Here is a 15,841-nt window from a genome sequence, read left to right on the forward strand (position 1 = left end):
GACGAATTGAATTTAAACTCTTTTTTTTAAGTCAAGAATTAAATAAACTAACATTTAATTGAATTTGATTTTTTTTAAAACCCAAAAGAATAGAAAGCTGAAAAATTGAGAAAATAAAATCGTAATGGAAAATTTTGTTTTTTTTTTTTTTTTTTTTTTATGTAATCATTAAACTTTAATTCATTAGTTATTAAAGAGTAAACCAAATTTTGGCGTTTTTATCGAATAATTTTTTTTAATTTGTTGGTAGTTAAATTAAATTATTATTATTTTCATTGTGAAAATAATAGCCCAAAAATAACTTTATTTAAAAATGAATATGTATAATAAAATAATTTACAAGAAAAAGAGTATGAGGAAATCAAATTGAGGGTGTAGGCACGTGGCGACACAAGAAAGCAGGTGTAGGGAAGAGAAAAATGGAGCAGCACACAGGAGATTTATTTGCCGGGAAAGATCCAGGAGACGTTAAGGTAGTTGGGTATAGAGGGCAAGGAAGGAGAGGAAGGCCCTGGCGTTTCGCCGGAATCAATATTGTTAAGATATCGATGGATATCCATGGGGCGACCTCGTCAATGGCTCTGATTCTGAAACAACAAATCTGAGATTCTCTTCTATTATCAGTAACCAAACAAACCCCTTTCTCTCTCCTCCCAATCGCCCCCTTCTCTTATGCTCTCTAATCCTCTAATCTTCTTCTCTCTCAACCTTCTCTTTCTTTCTCTTCCCTCCATTTAATCTCCCCCCTCGCCGCCCACTTCGCTTTCCTGCCCCTCACATTACTCCTTCTCGCGTTTCTCATTGGTAATTTCTCTCCGCCTCTCTCATTCTTTCCCTTTCTTTTCTCTCCTTCGTAATTTCTCTGCGCCTCTCTCAGGTCTCTTTCCTGTTAGTTTCATGTTTTTTTTATATGCATTTTGTTTAATGTCGTTTGTTTCTGCCATTTTCGTTTACATTTGTGGCCGTTTAGGTTCAAGATCGTAAGTTTTTTAAGTGGGGTTTGATTTTTTTGTTATGATTTTTGAAGATCTTGATATTGGTTTCGGTTTTTTTTTTTTTTTTTTTTTTTTTTTTTTTTTTTGCAGGCTGGGCATTAGGAGAGGAATTGAAATCTTATATTGTTAGATATGAGTGCTTGATTCGTCTCTTTGATGCTAACCTGTTTCCATTAGCAAACCCGAGAACACACCATTATGTCCGGACCGTTCTTTTCCAAACCAGGTATATGCTTCCAATCCCTTCGGTTTTATTTGTTCTTCCATTATGAACCGTTCCTCGTTTTCTTTTCTTTATTGTTCTTTCCGTTATGAATCTTTCCCAGTTTCGGTTATGAATCTTTCGTTTTGGATACAAGAATTTTGCAAGAATGTTCTGATGGATGAACATTGAAAACATAGATTGGTTAGTTTCAGGGAAGAGATTGTTGGAGCTGAATAGATTGAAAACATAGATAACTTGATTGGATAGTTTCAAATTATAAAAGATAATCTCCCATTCTTTTGTTTACAGCTCTTGATGGATCTGATGTTGAGAACTCCGAGGATGAGAAGAATTCATCCATTGGGTCCTTCAAGCAAAAGGCAGTGAGTGCCTCCTCCAAGTTCAGACATTCTATGATAAGAAGGGGCAGGAGAAGTAGTAAAGTCGCATCTGTGGAAATTGAAGATGTGCGCGACACAGAGGAGATGCAGGCTGTTGATGCCTTTCGCCAAGTGTTAATATTGGAGGAATTGCTTCCTGCTAAGCATGATGACTATCACATGATGCTCAGGTTCTGTTGATTATCAACCAGAACCATATGTATTTTTTACTTTTCTTTTCAGTTTTTATGTTGTAGTCTTAACAAACTCCTTTGGACATAGATTCATGAAGGCCAGGAAGTTTGATATTGAGAAAACAAAGCAAATGTGGTCTGACATGCTCCAGTGGCGTAAAGAATTTGGCGCTGACACCATAATGGAGGTAGTTGACGTAGTGTATAAGAATTACCAGATTTTAGAACTCCTGAATTGAACTCACTGACATTTCTTCAATTTTTTGGTCTCTGCTCAAGGATTTTGTATTTGAGGAGCTGGATCAAGTCTTAGATTACTATCCTCAAGGGCACCATGGCGTAGATAAGGAAGGACGGCCAGTATACATTGAGAAGTTGGGAAAGGTGGATTCCACAAAGTTAATGCAAGTCACCGATCTTGATCGCTATCTCAAGTACCATGTACGGGAGTTTGAGAGGACATTCACGGTCAAGTTTCCTGCCTGTTCAATAGCTTCCAAGAAGCACATAGATCAAAGCACAACAATCTTGGATGTCCAAGGAGTGGTACGTATGTCCAAATTACTATTTCTAGGGAATAATTAGTATATGATATTGATGGGCACTCACTTTGAACAAATTTTGAGGTCCTTGTTCTCAATGTAAAACTGATTTGATAGGGACTTAAAAGCTTCAATAAGACCGCTCGGGAGCTCATCTCCCGCCTTCAGAAAATAGATGGCGAGAACTATCCAGAGGTATTGTGCAGCGTTTGGTTTTCAGTTTCATGTAATGTTCATTTTTGTCTTAACCAAATCTGTGACTAAACGTGAATGCAGACCTTGAATCGTATGTTCATCATTAATGCCGGTTCCGGATTTAGAATCCTGTGGAATACTGTAAAATCTTTTCTAGATCCAAAAACCACTGCAAAGATCAATGTAAATATTCTTCTCTGATATCTGTTTTTCGGAGTTGAATGTTGCACAGGTAATTAATTAGTGACTTGCACAGGTTCTTGGAAATAAATACCAAAGCAAGTTGCTGGAAATTATTGATTCCAGGTATGCTTCTTAAGAGTCGGTAAACTTTCACCAATAGTATAAACTTCACTCTTCCTATAATTAGCTTGAGACTTCTCTGATATATGTTGCACCAGTGAGTTGCCAGAGTTTCTCGGAGGCACCTGTACCTGCGCCGATCAAGGAGGATGCATGCGTTCTGATAAAGGTCCATGGAAGGACCCAAATATATTAAAGGTCCCAATTGATATCTCCACATAATGTTGTTTTCCATCTTTGATTAATGTGCATCTGACTTTTACTGTTGCTTAGTTTTTTTAAAATAATTGATGGACTTGCAGATGGTCAACAATGGAAATCATAAATGTTCAAGTAAATCTGGGGACAACATGGTTGTTTTCCTTAAGCTTTGAACTTTTGTCTTTCTGGTTTCTTCTTTTGAGTTTCCATTTTGCTTCTTAGTTCTTCATAATTGATGAATTATTTTGGTATTTGTTCTGTAGGGGAATCACTCACCTGATGTTAAGGGTGTCTGCTCCATCTCTCATTTGAAGTATTCACCACTCTCTCCTCTCCATGAGGTAAATGTGCAAGAATTCAGGATTTGTTCGATATTGATGGCTTTCAGTCTAGGATGTAAGAATCTAATGTCCTCTAGAATTACAAGCAAGTATAATACAGACTCGATTTAGCTCTGTTCCTTGGTGGTGAGTTTGATCATTGCATGTGATAGAAGATTTCCAACTGGATGGGTTGACGATAAACTCATGATTTTCATGAATTTCTTTGCTGGTAGAATCTATTCTCTAGAGATAGCTTAGCTGACAGAAGAAAAAACATGATAGGTTCCGATTATCAAGAATGTTCAAGTACCTTACAATGAGGATTGTGTCCCGGTGGTTGATAAATCTGTGGATCTTACATGGAAAATGGTGTCAGAAAAGAACATGCCTACCTCTTCCAAAGGTATATTACTTTATTTAGTTACTCAATTTCATCTCACATTGTAGAAAGCATTTAGATAATTTTTCACCTCGCAGCAATGGGTTTTCCTATAGCTGGTTCAGGGGAAGGCCCTGGGGGTATTAAATCTAAGGTTCTTGCTACTATTGTGGCCTTCATAATGGGAATTTCTGCCACGGTGAGATTGGCTCGCACCATGCCTAAGAAGCTCTCTAATGCCTCCCTATACTCCAAACCGATTTTTAAGGGTCAGGGTCAGCCACCTTTATTTGATCCATTGCCTGATTACATGTCCACCGTAAAACGCATGGCTGAATTGGAAGAGAGAGTGAATAAGCTATGCAATAAACCTGCTGACATGCCTCGCGAGAAAGAGGAGCTACTGAATGCTACAATGACCCGCGTTGAAGCCCTTGAACAGGAGCTTACCACATCCAAGAAGGTATCAGTTACTATTCCTTAACTTGGCTGCATAGTTTTTTTTTACCTCTTTTCCTCAGTGATCATCAGTAGTTGTTTACATAGGTTTTGGAGGAAACAGTGGCTAGACAAGCAGAGATCTTTGCTTATATTGAGAAAAGGAAGAAAAAGAAGAAACTGGTAATCTTCTACTACTACTTGACCAACAACCATATCATTGTTTTACATGTGAGAGAGATGTTCGCATAAATTTTGGTTGGGATATTTATTGTATGCAGATTCCATTCCGCTGGTGAAGGGATGAAATGGCAGCCACGAGCAGCAGTTGGGCAATCGCCCGAACGCCGTCTCTGCACTCTCTGTGTGTTTGAACCAGAAAATGTAAATCAAAAAGTTTCTGGTGGAGTTGTTTAAAATTTTATGTACACATTTATTTTTTGATGTAAAACTGAATCCGTCCAAGATTAACCAAAAGAAGAAGAAAAATCCCATCCTCAAAAGTAACGGGGGATGTAAATTCATAAAGTTTCTGCAAGAAATGAAATGCTGCAACACTTGTGTTTTACAAAGCAAATGCTTTGAAAATGGGAAATACAATCAAAAAGCTTATATTATTTGAAAATGATCTCACTCACTCCACCAACCAACCATTATTGACACTTGTTCTTCTTTCTTAAACTGAACTGGAACAGGCTATACAACGAGCACAGCAACAAGAAAAAACCCATTAAATTCTCATCAAGAATTGTGGTCTTTCTTTCTTTCTTTCATCATGCAATGGGTTGTTCTCTATCTCTCTCTCTCAATCGAAACCATGAATGAATGATGCGCAGGAAAGAGGCATTAGGCATAGCCCTCTGCTTCTAAGATCCTGCCTTGGTTTTGTTCCATCCTCCTCGATCAAACCCTGCAAATTTGACAACTTCAGATAAATCTATGCTCTAGGGTTCCTTTCAATACAAAATCTATTTTTTTATTGTCAGTTCCTAAAGAACAAACATATAAAACAAAACCTTTATCTTATTTTATATCTATTAAAAAAAGTACATAGAAGTGGTAAAATAGGTCTAAGAATAAGAACAAATTCACATTATGAAAGAAGTTTATGAGTAAAACAATATTTATGATCTTACAGGCTGCTGCTGTTTTTGGTAGGGTTTGCTCTGAGAAGACGCCAAATATGGCATGCTTAAAGTCTGCACAGCATGAAGAAACCAGTTATCAAACGTGGGTCTATCAAACGAAGATCGTATCGGGTTGATAGAGAATTAAATCACCTCGACTTGGTCATGAAGAAACTGAATGTAGCCTATTGCTTCGGTTAGAACTGAGGAAGTATCAGTCTGAAAAAGATTGTTAATTTTTGTTTTGAAATAAAATAAAATGGTAATAAAACTGTAACAAAGTTATGGGCAAATGGGGTTATTTTAAGCATCAAAAACAGCATAGTGGGTTCTGAATATCTGATAAAGGAAAGCATTGTAGAAGATAAAGGGTTTATATATAATATATATATATACCTTACCAAAAGGTGCAACCAGCCTTTGAAGTGCTGAAATCCTGTCTCCCAATTTCTCTTTTCTCACCTGCCAGAGTATACAAAATTTCATTAACCAAACTTTATAATTACAAACACTTAAAAGGGTCAGTTCTTAAATTGGATTCAAAACCATACCTTTAATGGTGGGCATGAAGATCTGGAGGAGGAGCAGGATTTCTTCGATTCTGGATTATTACTGCACTTTTTAGGCACAGACAAGCTGTTAGCTGGTCTCTTTGCTCTTCCAACACTCACTGATGAAGCCTGTAAAAATTGCAATTTAGTAGCTGCTTAGGATCAAAAGGCAAGAATATGAAGAACATGAAAAAAGATACAAACTTTGTTGGAGCTGTTTGATGGGCTGTTGTTATTATTCATTGAATCTTGCACATGTTCATGATGATTCTGATGAGCATAGCCAAATACCGCTCTGTTTTTGTTAAACCCACTTGAATAATTTGAGAGAAAATCCATATGACGATGAGCAGCCTGTAAATTGTAGCCCATGGAGCTTGAAAATGATGAAGAAGACAACAAATCCAACGTTGAAGTACTGCTATTCCTGTAATAATTGGGGTTGGATCCAGCTGATAGCCCTTGGAAACCTCCATAGCTTGCAGGGGATTGAAGAGAAGAATAAAGAGTTGAAAGCTGCTGTTCATTGGGCTGTTCTTGTTGGTAAGTTGATGAGAAATTAAACCATGGATTCTCATTCTCATTCTCATTCTCATTCTCCCTTGAACATGGTATGCTTTGATCCACCAAATAATGGTTATTGTAGGAATCTCCATCCCTGCATGACCATATATGTACCAAAAAATGAGAAAAATGAATGAAAATTCTGAGGTTTGCATGCATGATGAAATTGATTTGGGCTTACAAAATGATGTTGGGACTGCATTCATGAGTGATGGGAGCTGTTCTTGGTGCTGATACCAAAGAGGAATATCCAACGAATAGTTCTTGAAGCTGATGCTGGAGATTAGCAGACTCCATGGGTATGTATGACCTAAAAAGAGAGTAGTGAATATAATGATTAAAGGAGAGATGAAATGGGCTTTTCTTTTCTTTTCCTTTCCAACTTTATAGTATCATATGGAATGAAAGTTCTTCAAAAAAAAAAAAACAAAAAAAAAAAACATTTGCTCAAAAGAAAAAGGAAAACAGAATAATTTGCAGACTCAGGATAACAACAAAAACCTTAATGCTTTTAATGGGATGGCTTTGGGTGGATGCTTTGTTTATTATTAACCTCCCTTTACTCTCCCTCTCTCTCTCTTCCCATTTCCAATATATATATATATATATGTATATATAACTTCTTTCCAAGAACCCTATCTACCCTCTATTTTGGCTGATATCAATATCATGTCATCATGCATTATTGTCCTCTCCTAACACCCTGAATCAAACATCTATTACCATACTATTGTTCAAATATGTATGAATCCTGACACCTTTGCCAAATGTTACTCGTGGGTTGTTAATAGAATATACGTTCATGCTCGTTTTTTTAGTTCCATTGTAACAATTCAAGCCCACTGTTAGCAGATACGGTTTTCTTTGAGTTTTTTTAGGGAACTGTTAGGGAGAGGGTTTTCACACTCTTATAAAAAATGTTTCGTTCTCCTTTCTAACTGATGTGTGATCTCGTACCTCCACTTTCTGCAAGTGTTGTACTAGGTCATGTCTGTCACGAATGCGGTCTTTCATCCTTTGGGTTGAGACTTAAGGCGGAAATCAAGGGTATGGGTTGTTATATAAGCTTAATATTACTGGAAAAAGTTTTCTTCTCTCTTGGTGTGATGAACATAATCACTGGAATAGATGATGCTGTTAGTGTTATCATATGATATTTTAAGGTTTTGTTTTGTTTTGTTTTTCCTCCAAGATTTCAGTTTGTTCTTAACTTTTGATAAATGGTAGGGAAAGGGTTAACCTATGATTTTGATCTTCCCTTAATCACGTAGTAATCGGCAACTTTTGCTTTTTTTTTTTTTTTTTCTCTTTTGGTGTGCTTTTTGATCAGCTTAATATATATACAAGTGTGACTAATTAAACTTTAAACAACCTAATGTATATATTTATTTCATCCAATGTTTGTAAAGCAAGACGAGGATATGATTAAGTATTCATTCAATCATTAAGCATCTCAAATTTTCATCCTTAAAAATGTTCTTCAAATAATTCGTTAAGTTCTTCAGGATTGATCTTTAATAACGAGTCAAAAAGGTTCAATTTTTCTATGTTTGTATTCTCATCTTGAGAATCGAAATTTCCTATGTTGTGTTTTTTTCTTTGCACGATGAAAATGACTTTCAAACATAATTTTTCTATCTCACCCCACAATACCCACACAGCCGATCTCGTTCTTCTTGCTCAATTACTTAAACTATACGATATGGGTTAGAGGATCGAATCTATTAGTCTACTTTGAGTATAAGCTTTCATGGTTTTTGCTTTTGGTTTCTACAAAAGATCTCGTACCAATAAAGAATTGTTCTTTACTTATAAATCCATAATCAACATTTTAATTAGTCGACGTGGGACTCTTTTTCCAACAATTCTCCCCTCGAACAAAGTACACTATAGAACCTCTCTTGAAGTCTATATAGTTCACTCTTTTTGTGATGGGTTGGGGTCATATGGTGCAGTAACCGGTTGGTTGTGTCTCCTCCATTAACCTTTTTGTTGCTCCATCTGGGTGTGTGTGTGTGTTTCTGAGATTACTGGAAAGTCAACTCAAATATTAAAATCCCACTGAGGCTCCTCACTTTGAGTCGGCTTTAAAGCCAAAGAGACAAGGGAGGTGGAGGTGGAGATGGAGGTGAATTCATAATATAATAGTGCGCCCTTCTTCAAAAGAGTGTACAATAATTGCAGACGCAACACAACACCCATTGGGATTCCAACATGCTTTTTGTAAATTCCATGTCCTCTCTCGCTCTTCCCTCATTAACAACTCATTCTTTATTGAACAAACACACAAGAGGAGTAGTACTACTCTGCGCCTCTCAACCCCAATTGGACTCCACTTCCTATTCTCACAATATAAGAGACACTGATTTAGTCTCTATTCATGTTCACTTCCATGGACCCAAAAGTGGTGAGCTTTTTTGTGGTTTGCAGACCCCAACGCCCTGAAAACAAGGACTCAATATGCCTTTTTACTTCCAAAACAAAACTTCATAAAGGGGCCGCATTTTCATGCCCTTTGTCTTTCTGTCTTCTTAATTACCATTTTTTTTTTCATATGATTCTCTGAAATTTTACTTTGATTGTTGAGTAAAACGTATCATTATTTATAAAAGTGTAGAAACTTTTCGTAATAAACATGTTTAAAATTCTGAAGAGAAACGGTTGAAAGAAAAACACAAAAAAAGATAATATCTATTAAGAATGTAGAAACATCTACTAGTAGACACGTTTAAAATCTTGAAGAGAAATCGTTGAAATCCAAAGAAAATGAAGAGGTAAAAGTTACTTTTTAAATAAAATATTTTTTAAACTTTTTCAAAAAGTATTAATGAGAGTTTTGAGAGTTCAATTTTTTTTTAAGATAAAAGGATATTTTTATTTATTTAACTTAAATTTTATAATAAAGTGATAGTAGTTTATGTTAAGAATCACGACTCTCCACGAGAGTATGATATTGTCCACTTTTAGCATAAACTCTCATGCGTTTGCTTTGTGCTTTCCAAAAGGCCTCGTATGAATGGAGATAGTATTCCTCACTTATAAATCCATGATGCTCCAATGTGAGACTCACTCCCAAAAATTCTCAACATTATAGTGGTAGAAATTATATTATATATATATATATATTTAAAAGGATGGTGAATATGAGAAATTCATTTGCGAGAATAACTTTAATAGTAAATTCAACTTCATTTTGCTTGAATTTTATAAACATTTAGTGTCCTAGCCTCATAGACTATAGTCATCACAAATTTCATTACCGTTCATTTATTTTAATATATATTAAATGAACATATTCATTTATGAGAACAAGCATAACTTTTTCTTATATTTTCTAAGCATTTACGGTTGGCCGAGGTTTATTGAGTCAATTTTTACATATTTTATCACCGTTCGTTTGATTTAATCATACATATATATTAAATGGATGGTGCGTATGAAAATATTCGTTTATGATAACAATTTTTTTCCTTGAATACGCTTATCACCTCTAATTTCTACAAATTTATCACCATTTATTTAATTTAATATATATATATACTGAAAATACCATTAATTAAAATATATTTTAGCAAGAAAAGGCAGCAAGTAAAATATTTGGGCTCATGTGGCCCATAACTTGATTATAATTCTATTATAACTTCTAGGCCCATTTGTACAAAATAAGCCCATTAGTAGCTTCATTTTAGTAGTTGCTCACAAGATAAAGATATTAATTATTATATTGATGGTTTCATTGTTTACCTTTAAAAATAATAACAATAATAAAGTAGACAAAAGTTAATAATAGTATGGTAAGAAAAATTAGTATTTATTTACTTTGATTTTCCCAATTATTGAGGTAAAAAAATAACTAAATTAAATTAAAATTAATATTGTTGATTTCATAAATTTTGTTTTATTTTATAATAAAATCTGAAATGGAAGAGAAAATAAAAAATGGGAAAGAGGAGCATTGGTGGATAAGAAAGAGGATGATTTTAAATATTATTTTTAACCCAATAATAATAAATTTTCACATTAAACTAACTCGTCACTAACTTTATGATCTTATTTTATAATCGAAAGTGTCCAAAAATAATGAATGGATTTTTCATTTTCTTGTATGACAACATCATGATTTAAATTTTAAATAATTATATTGATGATCGATGACGTTGTTGATTCAAATGATTCGCCACAATGAATTATGGAAGTCCCACGTCAACTAATTTATGAGTAAAAACCCACATATCCAATATGTTTAAGAAACATAATGAATATGGTCCAACCTAGTTTAAGAAAATGTTGAATTTACATTAGAAAAAGGGAAATAATAGAAAGTTGGAGGGCATTCCATTTGTTTTGGTGTCGAAGTGAAAGTAGAGTAACAGTGGAATGGAACAAATTGAGCGCGCACATGGCCGCCCCATCACGGGCGCCGGTTTCACTCTTTCAGTGCCCCCCTTTCCCATTTCGGGACACACAGCACCCCACTTACAGATCACCCTTTCCGTTTGTGTCCGATATCCTTTAGGCTACCTATTACAACTTTAATATATGTTCGAATTTCGAATCAGGTTTATGAAAAATATTTAAAAAAAAAAAGAGGGAGTGAATACGTTTTAAAAGTAGCACTCTGTTCTGTTGTGATGTATTGCTATAAAACCGCCCTTAACCAGCCTGCTTCCATCCCCCTATCTAGATGTCTATCTTCCTACATTTCTCTTTTCCTCTGATCGAGTACTAATTGCAATTCCTTGTGCCTCGATGCTCAAAACTACTCATGTCTCCGGTTGTCAGTGAAGTTCTTCTTTCTGGGTTTATCATAAACTCAGCTCTTCGCCGGAGAACCCATTTAGTCCAATCTTTCTCCGTCGTGTTCCTTTACTGGTTCTATGTCTTCTCATAGACGACGATCCTACAATTAATCCATTTCGCTTCGTTTGGTCATTTTTCATCTTTTTTTTTTTTTTTCTGAATCTATCATATTATCGAAATGGGTTCTTCAGGTGGGGCTTCATCTGGGTCGGAACATGATCGGGAGGTGAAGAGGAAGCGGCGGAGAATGCAGTCCAATCGAGAATCGGCTCGGCGATCTCGACTGCGCAAGCAAAAACATTTGGACGATCTTACAGAGCAGGTAACGCTAATTAGAAGCAAGTCCATCTTGTAAAAACTCTACCCTCCTAAGTTTCTGACTCGGGCGTTACAGGTGAGTCGACTTAGGAACCACAACCATGAGATTGTGACGAGCTTGAACGTGGCGGCGAATCTGTGCGTCAGCTTGGAGGCAGAGAACTCCATCCTCCGAGCTCAGATAGCGGAGCTGACCCGCAAATTACAGTCTCTAAACGACATCGTAACGTTTATAAACTCCACGGAGGTTTTCGAAACATTCTTGGACGTTGGCGATTTTAATGGATTTGAAGACATGTTTTGAGAACTGAGGGTGATCTGTGTACGGACAAACTGCAGCGGTTGGTTTTTGCAGACATGTTTTTTTTTTTAATTTTTTTTTTATTTTGTAGTTCTTAAAATTTGTTATTAATATTTAGTAGTTTTTTAAATTTATTATGGAAATATTGTAGTTTTTAATTAACATAAGAATCCTCAGTCTTTCAATTATTATTTAATGCATCATCTATACAAATATGTTACGTAGATTACAAAAATACAATACTTCAATATTTGGTTTGGATAATCAAATTTTAAATTTATAATAACTTAAAAAAAAAAGTCATTAAAATTTTTAACTAAATGATTAATTCGATGATATACCGTAGACACGTGCATTTACATAAAGTCATAAACAATATTCTAGACTTGAAAGCGCGACAATATGCATTAAAAAACCTAATTAAATACAAATTATATTCAAATTTAATTGAAATAAACTCTAAATTTAGAATAAATTGCAAATAAATATTGTAATTTATTCTAAAGTAAAATAAAATATTGCAATTATTGTTCTAATAAAGTGTTACGTATCATTCAATGAATTTGGTTTACTTTTAATACATTTTTAAAATAATATTAATGATTAGTTTATAAAAGATTTTTCTTATTAGAAGGGATTATCATTCTCTCCCATAAAGTTTGAAAATAAATTTAGTTATATTAGTTTTTTTTAATCTGTTTTAAAATATATAATTAAATTTGATGAAATTGGAGTTACCCTCAATTCATTGTCGCTGCCGTTCACCAAATTATACGAACTGCGCGCAGAAATTCAATTTAAGCGGGTAACATTGCAGACTTGCAGTGGTGCTCGTGAAATCAAAGCATGCCATCAGAACTCGATTCAATCGAAAACCCTAGAAAATGGCGCTTCACATGGGAAGCGCAATCGCATATACCAACCCTACGTTTATTGCTCTTCGATTCCTATACCAATCCTTCTCTTCAATGTCAGAATCTCAAGGTTCATCTCAATCTCCAGCAGTCCGTGGTTTGTGTGGCTTGGTTACAAGACCTCGAAATGTCGATTCGAGTTCCTATGCCTCCGGTTTTGGTTGACGCTGAGTCGCCTCTGAGTTTTAGAGCTTTCGAAGACCATATTGAGGTTAAGCTTGTCTTGCTTCTTCCGGTTGATCACCCTATCATTCTTAACTTCGACAATGTGCTGGACTTCTCCGAAAAGCGAGGACATAGCAACTCCAAGGCGTTGAAGCCACTTTCAATGGATTATGGTGCGCTGAAATTTTTAGAATTTTGCTCCGTGTCTTTTGATACTCGCTGCATTTTCCCTTATGCTTTCTAACAGTTATGCATTAGCATTTGCTAAAGGTGCTAAATTTAAACTTATAGCCTTATGCTTTCTGTCTGCCTCTGACGTGTATGATCATTATCAAAGTGTGATAATTAATTACAATGCTAAATTGCCAGAAACATTGGATTTTCGCTATGTTAATCATTTACCATCTACTGTTTTTCCATTACCTTGTTAGTTTTCCTGTTCTGAAATGCTTGTGTTTCTTAGATCAAAGCAGTTTATCACGCAGTGGTGGCGTCCACTTTTATTGCAGAAATTGTTCTTTCAGGCTGAGTGAATCCCCTCTCAGGTAGCAAATTGTTCGTTCGTACTATTGACTGGACTTAATTTACTAGAGCAGTTGGTGTACATTTCACACCAATCCATAAAATTTTGATTTTGACTTTCACAGTTCAATATGTATGCATGTAGAAATTTTGTTGAAATGCCATCAGTCAACTGGCGAGAGGTGGCCGATAACTGGTTTGGGACTTGCTGCTGCTCCTTCGGGGGGATAAGCGAGAAGCTGGTTACTAGGTACACAAATTCCTATAGATGTGCAAAGGGTGTCTGCCTACTCACTTTAACGACTATTACTCTTTCCAAGGATGACCTTATTGGACATGTGTTCCCAGACTATGATGGGACCCGAGAACTCAAGGATGAATCAGATTTCACTGATGGCAATTGGTCAACTGAAGCTAAGCAAGAATCACAATGTAATCATACATCTACAGGGGAGGTAAAATCTAAGCAGTTCAATTATAAGAACCTTGTTGCAAAGACGGAGGGTAATGCTGCTGTGAAGGGAAGTGATGAAGTTGATTCACCTCTTGTGACTTCAATTCCTGACTTCCATCAACATGGAGAAAGTAATGTACTTCATGATCTTGATAGAGATTGCATGCATCACACATGTGGCACATATGAGTTAGACCCAAAGCCTATTAATACTGTAGATGTTTCGGACGATCAGAGATCCTTTCTTAATGGTTTTCTTGGAAATATCTTTATGGCTAGACTGTCAAATCTTTCAGCAGATTTTGAATGGGCCGAGTTCTTTTGCCCCCAGTGTTCAACTCTGATTGGGGCTTACCCTTGCAGAAATAGCTGTGGACCTACAGATGGTGGAGTTCGACTCTTTAAATGTTATGTCTCAACATGTTTATCAACTGAATCAGAAAATTTGTTCAGGTCAGCATATTGTTGCGTCATGCCTTTCTTTGATGTAATTAGTGACTTTGAGTATTTCTTGTTTCATTGGGTGCTCAAGATTAGCCGACTTATGCAACAGGGACTACACGTTGGAAAAAATGTTTGCATCTCAGCTACTGGAAAGTGCAAATGAAGAATCATCATTTCGTACCGTGGTTAAGGAGTTGAAAACCAAGTCTACCATGCTGCACATTGTTCTCATCAATTCAAATTCTTGGTCGTGTAGTGGTTATTGTTTGGGCATGGAGGATACTGCAGAAGTTGTTCCAAAGGTGGATTTAAATCCAATCATCAAGGTGCTATTCTCAGATTGCAACAAAAGTGCGGAATCTCACCTAAGGTTGATAAAAATTACTCTTATTTTTCCTTCTTGTGTGATGACAGTAGGATTTAGTATCCTTATAGACAGCTATTTACAACGGTAGATCACAGGGGTTCTCATATTCTGTAATTTATCTCTTTCCTGTACTCCCTTTCCTTTCTTATATCGGTTCATGGTTTTATGATTAGTACATATTCCTCGTCGATGCATTATGTACCCTGTTTTTACTATATAAATTGATGGTGAATTGATGATTGAATTTAAAATGCAGGAAACTTGAAGAGTGGGTGACAAAAGATATAGCAGAAGAAGTTTTTATGTTAGCCCATCAAATAGAGGAATTAAATGAAATCCTAGTTTCAAGAAATGATACACTTCCATCTTCATGTTCTTCCCTTGATGGTTTAACTTTGACATCTATTCTGAGGTAATATTTATCTCATCTTCTTTGGATTCGTACCCAAATCATGGATAAGCAAGATTTTCTAAGATGTAACTTGATAAAGATGAGTAGCAACGTTGAAGAACTCATTGTATACCGTGTCTGCTACTTTGAGGAGGCGCCAGCCGAGCTTGTAAGGACTTATATCTGTTTATCAGCAAGCCATACTGTATTGCAGGAACTTTATTAAACGTGCTGGCTTACCAGGTTTTGAATGTATTTCAAGCATGGACTATTTTATTTTATATATGAAGCTAACTACATGTCTTGGAACCTGCTTGGTCGTGGCATTAGTTGTCCAGGTGCTCGACTGTAACATACTCTATAATTTATGTTGGCATCTTAGTCTGATTTGAGTGAAGTTGTTACAGAAGCTTCCCACAGCGCACAGCTATGAGGGGATGTCAACTAATTATGCATGGACATTGAAACCCTTTATTTGTAGAGAAAATAGATTATTTAATGCTGTCTCTACTTAATCTCATGTTTAATCTTCAAGTTTTTTAGGATGGTTTAGTTCTTTCTTTGGTTTCTCTTTTTCCTCCATGGATTTCTCGTATCTATTTTGACATCTTCTTGGGCCAAGGAGTTTGCTGATCATGAGCTGCGAGAAAGCTTCACAAGAATTACTTTTGTTATTACATTTCTTAAGCTTTTCCAACTCCTTAAAAGAATGAAGATGCCATTTTCGTTAGTTTGGTCTTTGTGATATGAAAAATCAATTAATCGAAT

The 15,841-nt window shown here is 35.6% G+C and overlaps 4 protein-coding genes across 6 annotated transcripts; 3 read left to right on the plus strand and 1 right to left on the minus strand.

Annotated features, from left to right (window-relative positions):
* Nucleotides 1-481: 481 nt before the first annotated feature.
* On the plus strand, nucleotides 482-5,404 carry LOC111803251 (phosphatidylinositol/phosphatidylcholine transfer protein SFH3). 3 transcript variants are annotated; one of them, XR_015422668.1, is made up of 16 exons: nucleotides 482-804; nucleotides 1,086-1,221; nucleotides 1,510-1,771; nucleotides 1,863-1,962; nucleotides 2,054-2,320; nucleotides 2,434-2,511; nucleotides 2,593-2,694; nucleotides 2,768-2,817; nucleotides 2,913-3,012; nucleotides 3,117-3,167; nucleotides 3,279-3,356; nucleotides 3,621-3,741; nucleotides 3,816-4,180; nucleotides 4,264-4,338; nucleotides 4,437-4,539; nucleotides 5,314-5,404. XR_015422668.1 is itself a non-coding variant. In XM_023687578.2 (15 exons), exons 2-15 carry the CDS (start codon nucleotides 1,194-1,196, stop codon nucleotides 4,452-4,454), a joined length of 1,695 nt encoding a protein of 564 aa, XP_023543346.2. In that variant the 5' UTR covers nucleotides 482-804; nucleotides 1,086-1,193; the 3' UTR covers nucleotides 4,455-4,772. The 3 variants fall into 3 exon arrangements, 2 of the variants coding, with proteins under 2 accessions (XP_023543346.2, XP_023543347.2); XM_023687578.2 differs by lacking the exon at nucleotides 5,314-5,404 and having other exon boundaries at nucleotides 4,437-4,772; XM_023687579.2 differs by lacking the exon at nucleotides 5,314-5,404 and having other exon boundaries at nucleotides 3,834-4,180; nucleotides 4,437-4,772.
* LOC111803256 (uncharacterized) lies at nucleotides 4,655-6,784 on the minus strand. Its single transcript, XM_023687585.2, has 7 exons — nucleotides 6,579-6,784; nucleotides 6,038-6,491; nucleotides 5,834-5,962; nucleotides 5,679-5,744; nucleotides 5,436-5,501; nucleotides 5,292-5,354; nucleotides 4,655-5,065 (listed from the first exon to the last, which is right to left on the minus strand). The coding sequence occupies exons 1-7, from the start codon at nucleotides 6,692-6,694 to the stop codon at nucleotides 4,961-4,963; spliced, it is 999 nt and encodes a 332-aa protein (XP_023543353.2). The 5' UTR covers nucleotides 6,695-6,784; the 3' UTR covers nucleotides 4,655-4,960.
* Nucleotides 6,785-11,375: 4,591 nt separating this feature from the next.
* On the plus strand, nucleotides 11,376-11,819 carry LOC111803259 (bZIP transcription factor 44). The gene is made up of 2 exons (XM_023687588.2): nucleotides 11,376-11,519; nucleotides 11,592-11,819. The coding sequence occupies exons 1-2, from the start codon at nucleotides 11,376-11,378 to the stop codon at nucleotides 11,817-11,819; spliced, it is 372 nt and encodes a 123-aa protein (XP_023543356.2).
* Nucleotides 11,820-12,552: 733 nt separating this feature from the next.
* On the plus strand, nucleotides 12,553-15,593 carry LOC111803252 (HECT-like ubiquitin-conjugating enzyme (E2)-binding protein). The gene is made up of 5 exons (XM_023687580.2): nucleotides 12,553-13,068; nucleotides 13,359-13,440; nucleotides 13,563-14,324; nucleotides 14,425-14,685; nucleotides 14,939-15,593. Exons 1-5 carry the CDS (start codon nucleotides 12,663-12,665, stop codon nucleotides 15,096-15,098), a joined length of 1,671 nt encoding a protein of 556 aa, XP_023543348.2. The 5' UTR covers nucleotides 12,553-12,662; the 3' UTR covers nucleotides 15,099-15,593.
* Nucleotides 15,594-15,841: the final 248 nt, after the last annotated feature.

This window comes from Cucurbita pepo, chromosome 10 (assembly GCF_057944985.1).
Source record: "Cucurbita pepo subsp. pepo isolate OVF chromosome 10, ASM5794498v1, whole genome shotgun sequence".
NCBI classification, from domain to species: Eukaryota; Viridiplantae; Streptophyta; class Magnoliopsida; order Cucurbitales; family Cucurbitaceae; genus Cucurbita; species Cucurbita pepo.